Source organism: Rutilus rutilus (assembly GCF_951802725.1).
Source record: "Rutilus rutilus genome assembly, chromosome: 5".
Classification (NCBI taxonomy): domain Eukaryota; kingdom Metazoa; phylum Chordata; class Actinopteri; order Cypriniformes; family Leuciscidae; genus Rutilus; species Rutilus rutilus.
This window is the reverse complement of record NC_140213.1, coordinates 42263151-42276376: the sequence shown is the minus strand read 5'-3', so window position 1 is coordinate 42276376 and position 13226 is coordinate 42263151. Positions and strand designations below refer to the sequence as shown.

Sequence of the window (13226 nt, the reverse complement as noted above, 5' to 3'; positions counted from 1 at the left end):
GTAAATGTTTATTTTTCTGAAGACAATAAAGCCTTGTGAACTTTCACTTAATGAGTTTTCCTCTAGCACCACCATGAAGCACAATTTTCTGTTGTACACAATGTCTCAACCTGTGAGATGAATATATTTTATTATACTTTTTTTATACTGACCTTGTCAGTTTTTACTATCAAATGGCCAAATGTCAACTTTATGTAATGTAATAACTAGATTTTCATATTTGATGAGTACATTCCACATTCATACATTCCAAGTACCAGTGTTGAACTTTTACTATAGTAGTAAAAAATGTACTATTTGCATTTATACTTTCAGTAGAAATACTCAGTTGCTAATTATAAAATTTGAGTACTTGTAACTTTAAAATACACTAACAAATTTTGAAAACAGTAGATCCCACTTGAAATTTGTAATCTGGAAATGTAAAAATTAAGTTGGATTCAATCAAAAATAAACATTTAGAACTCTTAAAGTTATGTAGATCACACACACAAAAATGACTAGAGCAATGCTAAAATTAAGTTAACTTTATGTACAAATTTTAAGTTAATTAAATAAAAAAATTAAGTTAACTTTATGTACAAATTTTATTTTAACAAACAGAAAAGTTAAGTAGTTTTTACAAAGACTAGTCTTGTTGGATCTATGTAATAAAATTATGCAAAAGAATTCATCATATTTTTTAAGTAAATCAAGCAGAGAATTTTTATCAGTGTAACAGCATGTTTTTAATAAACATTCCGTGTTTGGTGTTGGAGGTTACGATGTTCAAATAGCTAAAGATAAAGAAAACTGGCTTTTGCAACCTTAATGGCTAGAAGGAGAATTCTCCTAGACAGGTTGTCCCGCTCTTGTACCAGTAAACACATCATCAGAGAAGAGATGTCACTGCAAGCAGGAGGGGAGTTATTTCGATTAAAGATGACATGTACAGATGATTATAATAAACACTGCAATATTCCATTAAAAAAAATTTTTAATTATCCATTTTGATTTCATGGTGACTTTAAATTAGTTTTCCCCAAAATCATCTCTGTTTTAACTCTGCAGAAACAAAAAAAACATTTCTGCATGTTTAGACTTTAACTGTGACCTAATTTACTAGTTAGTAGGCATTAGTTGAATTCCTCATTGCCCATCAATGAGGAATTCAACTAATGCCTACTAACTAGTAAATTGTATAGGATGCTCTCCACAATGCAGCTGATTTCAGGTTGTGATGTCCTTTGTGGGAATATTTGATACAGGCAAAACCTGACCACACCACGGCTCAACCCTTCATTAGCGACACGTTTACTGTTCATTCATGTAAAAGCATTTTTATTTAGGACCTACATTACAATCCAAAACAATCCTTCTGCATTTGCATTTGCAACCATTTAGAGACTGACAATGTGGTAAGGTTAATTAAAATTAAGGCAGACTGTTCATGGTGTTTTTAATGCATTTTTTTATTTATTTTTTTGAATATCAATGTCAGTCCTACATGTTAAGAAGTTTAAAAGACATCTTATTTTTTCACTCATTGTTTTTCTGAAAGCTTTTGTAATTAGAAAAATGCAAAACAGAAACATTTTCACAAGTGCCCTCAGACTTCTGTACAATATGTGACGAGAAGCATGTGCTCTCTTAAACTATTCTACACACACACACATGCACACGTGTAAGATTACTTTAAGCTTGTGTGTTCATGCATCATGTGTGTGGATTCAGGATTACTTATAAAAATAAGCCTAGAATATGAACGCAACTGCGAAATTTCACGTTAAACGTCTTCTTTTTTACAGGCTCTAAGGAAGGAAAATGCATGAAACTTTGCGTGTCGGGTTCATATAGGCTCTTGTCTGTATATAGTTTTATATAAAGAAAAAGCTTAACGTTAAAGCTACACTGTGTAATTTTTTAAGTTGATTTTTAGCAAAAAAAACCACTTTGTTCTTTCAAAATTATACGTTCTCATTAATGTGTAATCACTTCAACCAACCAATTAAGTATTTTCGCAAGTGTATAATCTGCCATTTAGAATACATACGAGCGAGTCGCTCGAATGGCGGAAGCCATGTTGCGCATCCATCTTGAAAATATAGTAAACAAAGAGGGACATACCTGGAAATTCAAGCTTCGCCTTTCGCGTTTTTACACTCAGTGGCACCGAGACGAATGCGAGAGGGAGATTACTGCCGGCAGATTTGAAATAATACTGCCACCGTAGGAGTTAAAACGCCCTCGGAATGGGAGGGGCTAGAAAGTAATATTCAGTTGGTAGTCATATACAATTTCACCTAGATGGGAGTAAATCCTACACAGTGTAGCTTTAATGCAGTACGACGGTGATATTAAAACTCAGCCTACACCTTATGAACATGCAACCCGCTATTGCACGTTAATCGTTTTATAATGGTTTTATGGGAGTGGTTCTATAGGTGTTTTTCATAATCTGTTTGCCTCTACAAAGTATGCTTTATTAAAAAGGTAGGCCTATATTGTGTAGGCTACTAAATTTGGGGCTTCAATATCACTTTCTTAAGCCACATTAAGCGTATTATATGAGAAAATAACGCTTGATTACGGTGCCGTTGTCTGTTTTAGCAGACTACTGCCATCTAGTGGTAGAAATGAAAGTCTCAAAATCCAAATGAATCAAATGAGATTGACTCAGAAAAGACGTCAATGAATGCACGCCTGTCACCTGATCCACGGCACAAACGCACATCTTCTTTGTTGCATGCGCAAATTATGATACACCAATACAAAAGAAAACATTTGTATTCACAAAAATGTATCTATTTGTACAAATTGCTACACATTCATTCAATTTTGAATTTTGCACACGCAAGTTGAAAGGCATTTGGTTGTAGATAGTAAAACTAGTAAAACATATCTGCAACCTTTATCGAGTTCATGGATTATAGTGCTTGCACGTGTTAATCATTTTGATACTATATTCATCCCATACTATAGGAACCTCTATGAATCACACTTATTCTTAAGTTTAGGAATAAGAGTAAAATTACGTCAATCTTAGTATTTTTTACACACTTGAGACAACATTTTTACTCTGAGCGGCTTTATACTGCACCTTGTGTAAACAGGCCGTGTGTGTGTGTGTGTGTGTGACGGCGCGCGCGCGTGTGGTTAAATGGCTGTCATTGGAGTGTAGGCTACTTAAATTTGTTCACGAAAATGTCTAACAATTTCAGGATAATTTCTTAATATATTGCAACACATCAATCAGTCCAATGAACACAATCCAGTGAACGAACGAAGGTTTTAAAAAAAAGTGTAATTTGCCATCACTGCTCGACTGTCACGCGCCGGTTCGCAATCGCATCATTCTAAAATTCAAACAGAAACAAATAACAAATACTTCTGCAGTCTGTGTTTCACCAGGCAGTTTCTCAGTCGAGATGAGTGAACATAGCTCAAGTGGTCAGGGAAAAACAAGCTGGTCAGAACTCGTAAAAAGAAGACGACCAGCGTGTGTTGAAGTGGACGACAATGGAGAGAATAAGGAAGCTGAAGGTGAAACCCTTCGCTGGGTCTTGAACCCACGGAGTAACTTCAGGTAAGTTACGTTAACGTTAACACAGACACATAGTTCATATTAACCAAGCTAATGTAATTCAGTTTCTAATTATTCAGCATCAGCATACGGTAACGTAGTTAGAAGTGTGATCGTTGTAATGTAAAAATATATATTTATATAGGCTATATTATGACGTCTTATTTTATCTCTAGGACGGTTATTAAGAGTAAACATGAATGACAGACGATAACTGATTACACTGAACAAATATTTTTTTGTAATATCTTAATAAAATCAAACACAATTTAAATACATATTTCACATTCACATTTTTAATACACGCGATTAAATTTAAATAAATACAAGTAATATTAAATACGATAACATTAAAAATGTTACACTTGCAATTGAAATGAATACATAACGTGTGCTACTAATGATACTATGTGATATGTACCATGTTTTTTGTATGGTAATTCAAGGTATAAAGTCTTCTATGGCATTATCACTATTTATTTAAATAAATAAATATGTTGTCATGAGGATGTAATGTCTTCTTGTGTCTGTCAATGTGCCATTAATGCCATCACAGTGATCTAAAAAGAAATGTTAAAATTTGCCTTTTTCTGTCTTTTAGGCACTACTATCTTGTGTACATGTTGGTCTTAACATTTGTGAACCTTATAACAATTCCTCTGGACTTCGCATTTTCTGATGATATGCATGGAAGTGCCCACAAATACTGGGTGGCATTCAATGTATTCTCAGACCTCCTGTTTTGTGTTGATGTCGGTCTTAATTTTCGAATGGGCATTTTGAGTGAAGACGGTCAGGTATGAACATGCCTTCATTGTCTTGTATGTATGTCTATAGTGTAACGTTAATATTCATTATTTATGGCTTTACCTTTCTAAAATACGGCTAAAAATGGATACAATGCATTCCTGTTTCTGTCTAGGTCATCCTTGATCTGAAATTAATAAGAAAGGATTATTTCAGGTCTTGGTTTGTTCCTGATGTGGTGGCTGCATTTCCGGTCGACGTTATCATTATTATTGTGGTAATTGTATTCATCAGTTAATATCACTCACACTGATCAAATTGTTGAGATACTTCTTACTGAACCAATTCACCACAGGAGCATTTGGATCACTCTGACACTACTTCACTGGTGGCTTCGAAGTTGATGCGGATACTCATGTTTGTGAGGATTCTCAGCATGATCCGTTTACTCCGTGTGCCGAAGCTTCTGAGATTCTGGTTTGAATTGGAGAGTGTAAGTTTCAGCACAACTCACCGTCATGTTTATGCAAGAAATTTTCAATGGCAATATGTTCACACTGTACAGCCAGAGGAGAACTTTCCTTGCCACAGTCACCTTTGGCTGCACTATTGGGGATAATAACTGAAAGAAGGCACAATTAGTTATGAAACTTTAAAAGGAACTTCCAAATGATCACATATGGAATTTAAGATATTATTTTTGTGCAGTAGCACATATAGGCTGTCATATTAAATGTTATACCAAGAAGGACTTGTTATTCTCTAGTTTTTCAGAAAACCATCTATGATCGGATCATTTAAAGGTCACCCAAAAAGGAAAACTTTGTCATAATTTACTCACCCTCATGTTGTTCCAAACCTGTATAAGTTTCTTTTTTGTTGTTGAACAGAAAAGAAGATATTTTAAAGAATGTTGGTAACCAGACAGTTCCTATTGACTTCCATAGTATTATTTTCCCACTATGGAAGTCACTGGGTGCCATCAACTGTCTGGTACCAACATTCTAAAAAAATTAAAATAATATAGCAACTCAAGAACCCCAAACAGCCTAAAATAGTATTTAATAATAAGATTTTTTAAAAATATATAATTATATCATTTTTGTAGTATTTTCTCACATTTTTCCTCCTGTGTCATAACACGATAAACCAGCAAGCAGCAGGACATTTTTGGTTGGATTTTGTACACCCTTACTGTTCTATGGATACTTTATGTTTTATTATCTATCATTTTAGATGTCTGATGTACAGCTTGAAAAAGTCAAGAAGTTATTCAGGGTTGTCTTAATTTTCCTAATGATGGTCCTCATTTGGCACTGGAACACTTGCGTACAGTACTTCATATCTGTAATGGAAGAGTTTCCCCAAGACTGCTGGGTTGTAAAAGAGAAAATTGAGGTATGTCTAATTTTTTATTGCTTATGCAGGCATTTGTTTGACATGATGTGTTCAACATGTCTTCCTTTTTTTTCTGTTACATTTTGCAGAATACCTCGATCGGGGGAAAATACTTCTATGCATCCTTCAGAGCTTTCTCTCAAATGGCCTGGAGATCAACTGACTTTCCAACACGTATGTCACACAATATTCTTTCCACATTAATTATTTTTTGAGAAATTATCATCAATCTGATAATCAGTCTTTGGTGCAGAAAAATGTCTCCTGAAATCACTTTAATCTGTGGCGTTTGCTAAGGACAGCATCACTTTTACGATCAGGATTTGGGATTTTTTTTAAAACCTGTGATATAAATTTAGTTAATCTATGATATGCTGTTACTTTTAAGTGATCAGACATATGATTTCCATCTGCCAGACGAAAAAAAAAAGGCAATGCCTTGGCACCGTAGCATTGTGGCATAAGGTTTTGCATGAGCAAACACCACTGAAGAACTGTAAAAATAAAAAGTAGTTTACATTGAACTAAAGTGATTCCCTTTTTTGTTTGTTTTTTTAGGTGTGGATGAACGGTGGATAGCTGTTGTAAGCATGGTGATTGGATATGTAATGTGTTGTGCATTTATTTCTTGGATGATCACAGCGTTTGGGAGCATGTCTGCGAATGCATACAAGGTAAAGATGAATTTTAAGAGTTAAAATTAAAGCTGTTTGTTTATTGTTTGTATTTGTTAAGTTTGTTTATTCAACAAATAAATACAAGGCGGCTCTGATGATATTATGCCATGATATATGAATATTTCAGATAAACCAGGTACAATCCTCCACAATGTTCCAAAAGCTGCCCAGAGTGTTGCGCCAACGTACCACTGCCGAGTACAAGTGGCACTGGGATAAGGAGAACATCCTCGACATCGTGTCAGAACAGCTCAGAAAGGTTTCTAATTGATTCATATATATAAACTTCAGATAACACACAATATGTTTTTCTGCTGTTCAAACAATCATTTGGCTCAAACAGTATTTTTTTAATAGAAATCATTTTTAATAGTGCTATGTTTTCTGTTTCAAAGGATATCATGGCAGACATATGCTCCAACCTGTTGAGCAAAGGCATGTTTTTGTCGCTTAACAAAGAGTTCACCGAAGCCATCTTGATGAAGTTGGACAAGGAGTGCTTCAGTGCTGGTGACATCATAATTCATCAGAATGCTCAACCGGACAGTATGTTCTTCATTGACTGTGGACGGGTGCTGGTGAAGAACGATTTCCAGATGGAGCTGTGTGATGGAGATTACTTTGGAGGTGATGTATGAGGAACTTACTCGTGTAGAGTAACGGCATAAAGTCTGGTCCACATTGCAGTGCTAGTCAAGTCAAATTTAGCGCTTTTCAAATACACATTGTTTCAAAGCAGCTTTACAGAAAATCATGTTAATGTTTAAAATATCTGAATTTCTGCATGCCTCTGATAGTCACATTTATCAGATAATATAGGCGATAATATAGTTTACATTTTGCAACAATACAAGCAATCAAGCAGTTGAGATCTGCTATATACATTATGCTGATACTGTATGAATGCGAATAAAGTTGGACATGCTTAAATATCCAACCTTATATAAAGAGCTGGGCAAAAATGTTATAACATTTTGCAATGAAATAAAAAATCAGGCACCTGAGACTATTTAATTAGTTTCAGCTGCCTGATTTTTATATATATGTACATACACACACATAATTGATATACTATGTTAATATATATTTTATATATATGTTAAAAAATATGCTATTTTTAAGAAATATTTAAAAACAAGAACATTTGGACATCAAAGCATGCACACTTAGAGCGGGTGTTTAAACTTTTGCTTTAAATGCAATTTGTTTCATATCAAAATGATCCTCTTGTCTGTCGCTACGTTGTCAGTATCCTCTTTACTCCGCAATGTTTTTCACTGCATGAGAAAACAGACGTGTGGTGTGAGAGCGTGAGAACAGCGTCAATTACATGAGTTTCACACTCAAAAAATGCTCAAAATTATATTACAGAGCTTGCCAGATCAAGAAAATGTTTTCCCAGTTTTGTGTGCAGTATTGATCAGATAGTCAGTCATCTTTGCTGTGAAACTCCAATGTGTTTTAAACAACCACCATTTTAAGTTTTGTGTTTCTGCAGAGATCAGCTTCCTGTTAGGTGGAAGGCAGTCGGCCACAGTTTCTGCACTGACCACCTGCAGCCTTTTCACCCTGTCACTGCAAGAGTTTCAGGAGATTGAGGAAGAGTTCCCACATGTTGTGAACGAACTGAGGGGAGCAGCTCAACAGCATAAAAATTATCTAGAAAGTAAGTCTTGCATTATGAGCTGCTTTGTACGGTCACATGTTCGGTTCACTTAGTTTTGTCGTGACCATGACACATTAACTTGTGGGAACGTGATAATAAGTTGTGGCCACGAGATCATTTTGTCGAGGTAACGCATCCTTATTTCGTGTAGTAGTGGGAAGTTCGGATCATTTTACAAACTCGGATCTTTGAATCTCGTTCATCAAAATTAACAAATCTTTTTTCGAGTCATTTCGTTCATTTCAGCAGAATGTATTTAAAATATTACATGTTAGCCAAATTCCCCAAACACATTAAATGTTGATCGCATTTAGAATAAGAAAAAAATTGCAATGCAAGGAAAAGGCCAAATTATGAGAAACAGAAACAATTAATTAATTGATCTTGGTCTTCAGGCTATGCAGTCTGTTAGTTTACCTCACCTCCCGAAGCTGTTCGTTCATCCCGTGACATCCTCATAAACTGAGCTTTGCAGTCTGTAGTACCGGATACAGAATAGTTTAGTTCATGTTTCGAGTCTATCGACTTCGGGTTCGAGTCATTCGTTCATCACGTGACAGAAGAACGAACGACTCAGAAGAATCAGGCCCGAAGACTGGAGATGGTCCTCACTGCAGAACATGAAATCCAGGGGGAGGAGTTGGATCCAGATCCAACTCCTCCCACCTTACATATACCTAAACCTACCCATCTCCACCCCCTGATCCCTAAACCCACCCCTAAACCTACCCCTAAACCTACCAATCTCCACCCCTTATATCTGGATCCAACTCCGCCCCCTGGATCTCGTGTACTGCAGTGAGGTGCTACTGCGAAGACTCGAGAGGTGAACTAATCATTTCTCTTTCCGGTACCGACAGCATAGCCTCTATGTGACTGACAGGAAGAAAGACGGACCCGAACCTGAAGACTTGAGAGATAACTAATCATTTCTGTTTCCAGTACAGAACCTATTGGATGTTGCACATGCACAAAATGAACAAATCACTCTCTGAGACAACTCGGTAGTCCCGAGTCATATTACACCGTGTCCTAACTACACCCGATGCCACGACGCGCGATAAAAGGTATCTTTTCCATGTTAATCAGTTTTTGTCCTAACCAGCCGCGACGGCGACATGCGACGATTCTATTTTAGAAGCGGTTTCTACTTTTTTGCGACGTTGCACTGGAACAACAAACACAAAGTGTGGCAATGATAATCTCAGGTACTGTTTATGTGCTTTATTTAATGTTAAAAGCATGCAATGTGACTTTGAATACCATTTAGTGCTCCCAGCTTTGTAGCTGTAAAAGCAACAATGGATAATTCACCTCAGATCTCGAAAGTAAACAAATGGAAACAAACTGTGAACAAACAAGTATATTCTTTGTTACGGCCTAAGCCTTATGAGTGTTGTATTTGTATTTTGTGTGTATCTGTTTCTGTTCTCTGATTAGTTTCTTTCTCTTCTTTCTCTTGTTAGGCTCCGCCCCTGTGCACCTGTGCCCCGTTGCTCTTATGGCTCTTGTTGAGAAAACAAGCGAAGTGTGAAACCGAATGAGGCCGTGAAACCCGGCTGTAATTAGCCGTAGGCTATAATAAATGTTTAAACTGCATTTTGCCTTGCGTGTCCTTTTATGTTGCCTACCCCTTTTCCAACGAGCATTTTAGTAACTCAGTAGCCTATGTATTTTTAATAATGTTTAAATGGTGTAATATTTGTGAAAAATGTTGTTCTCTCAACATAGGATCTCGAGGCCACGACATAAGGATGTTGTTACCTCGACAAAATGATTTTGTGGCCACGACTTACCACGTTCCCACGAGTTAATATGACGTTCCCACAAATTAATATCTCACGGCCACGACAAAACTAATGGCGCTTTTCCATTGCATGGTACGGCTTGGTACGGTTCGCTTAAATAGTACCACATCAGTTGAGGATCCAAGTGAGCCGTACCGATACTAAAATGTGATGTGTAAAACACTGATTGGTCAGAGAGAATCGTCACTACCAGCGTCATTGGATTTGCGACACAAGACACCAAACCCTCTAGAAACATCCATCCACATGCCGAGAATCGATATGCTCCATTGCTTCTGTGTTGTGAGTTTATTTATGTCGAGTTTGCGATGATGTCACGCAACTATAACAGTCAGTCTATAATCCCACCCACTTTGAAGCGGTACTAAACTGCAGACTGGAAAAAGCAAACCGTGCCAAAGTTAAGCTAGCCGAGTCGTACTACGCAGTGGAAAAGCGCCATATGTGAACCGAACATGTCCCCTCCCAGACACCATAGCTTTGATATACACGATAGAATCTTGACTTCTGTAATGTTACATATTTCAATGAAATAGAGTGAAATTTATTTCATTGAGAAAAAAAGTAGGATGTGATGAAATGACGAAGACTAATAACATGCACTGATGAATCTTTCACAAGAAGACCAGGGATACAGATTACTGAAGCAAATCTAGAACATTTCGATGTCAGAATAATTTTAAGACTTATGTTTGTTTATTAAAGGTGATGCGCTGTGTCTCCAAGTTACAGCAACAACGAGCAGTGTGTGAGAAGACAGACCAGCACACAGTGTATTTGTTTATCATTTCATATTTGTTGAATTAGATTATTTTATTGTTTCATGACTTAAAACTTAAGTCATGATTTAAACTGTGTTTATAATTTTAGTTCTGTATCATTAAACAACATTATATGTGCGCTTTTGGGATCTCTATTATATTCACACAGTCCTTTGGACACAAAGATGTCCGGTGAGAGATGTTGATAGAATATTTAACCCAAAATGAAACCACACTTGTCTCTCTCAAGCTCCAAAAAGGACAACAAGGCACCCTAAAAGTAGTTCTTACAACTCATCTACTGAAAATATAAAAGTAACAAATAAATAACCAGTGTCAGTGAAAAATTGGACCATTTACAATTTTTCGATGAGATTTTACATCATGCATTTGAGATTTGCTACAGTATAGAGCTGTGTAACTCTCTGAGTAAGGTTGATTAATTAATTCAAGTTATTAATTCGTTTTTTGATGACATCGCGAATTATGAAACCTGCAAGGTTTTGTTCAGTTTATAACAATTTGGGCAAGCCGAATTACTTTTTGGCCATGAACCGTTTCACAGACAGGAAAAGGAATGTGAAGGGACCGTGTTATGTGCAATTTAGGGAAGGTTTTATCTGAAAGAGATAGAGCCACAATATTAGAACAGTGAGAAGAATAAAATATTAAATAATTCAGATAATGGTGATCAGAAATTCAGAGAAACAAAGTGAACACTGCACCTGATTTTGGCAACGAATTTACCATCTGAGGAAAAACAATCTCGATGGCTCTGAACTCACCCGTTGGTTGTCAGCTGATCAAGGTGTTTGCAATCGCAGCATTCTGATTGGTTGTGTTGTTGGAAGCAGCATCGTTGATGCTACATGAATGCTTGATTATTTGTTTATACACACACACACACACACACACACACACACACACACGTATAATAATTCGCATTTTGGGGTGAGGGTCCCTCTTGGTAGAAATCGTGTTTAAAAAAAAAAAGCTTGAAAAAAAATGGAATAAAAAACTTGAAAAAGCTTGATTGGTATCGAGTGACTTGATTGGAAGTAGCAAATAGATGTGGACACATTTGCACTAATGGATTTGAAACACCACTTAGATTACTGGAGAAAGGCTTTCTGCTTTCAGTAGTGTTAATAATAGTCAATGATGAGCACCTTTTAGAAGAGGGATAATTACGGAGGTTTCTGCATTTGAGAGTGTGTGAAGACTTCTCTATTATGTGCATTTTACAATAAAGGTTACAATAAAGTATAGGACACGCTCATTCAGTTGATAAAGATGAAACAAAAAGCTACTGTTCATTGTTCTCAATGTTCAAATGACCAATTATTTCTGCAATATGTATTATTTTCATAACAGGAATAAATATAGCTGCATTCGATTCTGCCTTATTTATACACACACAATACTGTTCAAAATGTCGAGGTTTTGTTATATTTTGAAACGAGTCTCTTATGCTTACTAAGGCTGCATTTATTTGATTAAAAAAAAAAGAAAGTAATTTAATTTGATATATTTAAAAATAGAATTCATTCCTGTGTTGTCAAAGCTGAATTTTCAGCATCATTACTCCAGTCTTCAGTGAAATCATTCTAATATGCTGATTTGGTGCTCAAAAAAAGGTCACTTTTTACTTTTTATTTCATGCCACTTTTAAAATCTCTTGCGGTACAACAGATCAGCATAAGAGTTGACTAAGATGCAGTACACGGCATTTTCTGGATGCCTTTGAAATGATCATCCTGCTCTTAATTCTTGTCTTGCAATCTATTTTTCATCTCTGCGGTATGATAATAATTTGATCTCCTTCTTTTGATCTCCCACTTCTTCTTTGGTTTTTGTGTTTTGTGTACCTTGTTAAAGGGATACTTCAGGATTTAGCATTATGCTTTGTATCAGTAGAAAACCCGTAGTGTTTTCGAATTACCGTGCTTTCCTCCCTCATGTCCCCCTGAGACGAGAGATTTATGTATTTTTTGTCTGGAAAAAATCCTTCGATGACGCAAAAATCGTCATCAGAGGCTAAAGACTACAGCCAGTAGTAGGGGCTGTTCTGCATGTTTTCAACCCGCCCATAGAGGGTGGGATCTCACTCACAAAATGTACACATAGTGTCAGCCGTTTTTCTTTGGAAGCTAAGCTAGTAGCAGGCTCTTGTTCTGTGGAGAAAGCTGAGTAACGTTAATAGGGGTTACCATCCTTTTTTTTCCCGGACATGTCTGGCCGTCGAGATTCAGCTTTTGCTTTCTGCAGTCGCCATTCATTGTTTACATGCACACCTTTTGTTTCAGTCTAACTGAATTCATTCCGATTGGTGAATCTGAATGTAAAGTTTACATGAACGCTAAACAAGTGATCGGTTGATGTGCTTTTTAAAGGTGAACTAAGTAACTTTTTTACCTTAACTGAACAGCTTCGGAGTCATTGGAATGGTTATATTACTTATTTCGGGTTGAATGGTGGTCGTTTTGCACCCCCCGGTGCCCGTGAGCGGAAAATCCGCACTTGCAACTTTGAGCCGGCGGGCCGCCAGCCGCCGCGTCAGGAAGTATCGCGTGATATCAGGTCTCGCGATGTAAACAATTGCTTTAC

General features: G+C 36.5%; 1 protein-coding gene across 1 annotated transcript; it reads left to right on the top strand.

Moving 5' to 3' along the window:
- Window positions 1–3407: 3407 nt before the first annotated feature.
- On the top strand, window positions 3408–9584 carry LOC311291135 (potassium/sodium hyperpolarization-activated cyclic nucleotide-gated channel 1-like; the record flags this gene model as incomplete). The annotated part of the gene is made up of 11 exons (XM_084410009.1): window positions 3408–3565; window positions 4164–4359; window positions 4485–4586; window positions 4665–4802; window positions 5546–5707; window positions 5797–5881; window positions 6266–6381; window positions 6512–6643; window positions 6780–7011; window positions 7883–8050; window positions 9517–9584. The coding sequence occupies 11 exons, from the start codon at window positions 3408–3410 to the stop codon at window positions 9582–9584; spliced, it is 1557 nt and encodes a 518-aa protein (XP_084266135.1).
- Between the last annotated feature and the right edge of the window lie 3642 nt (window positions 9585–13226).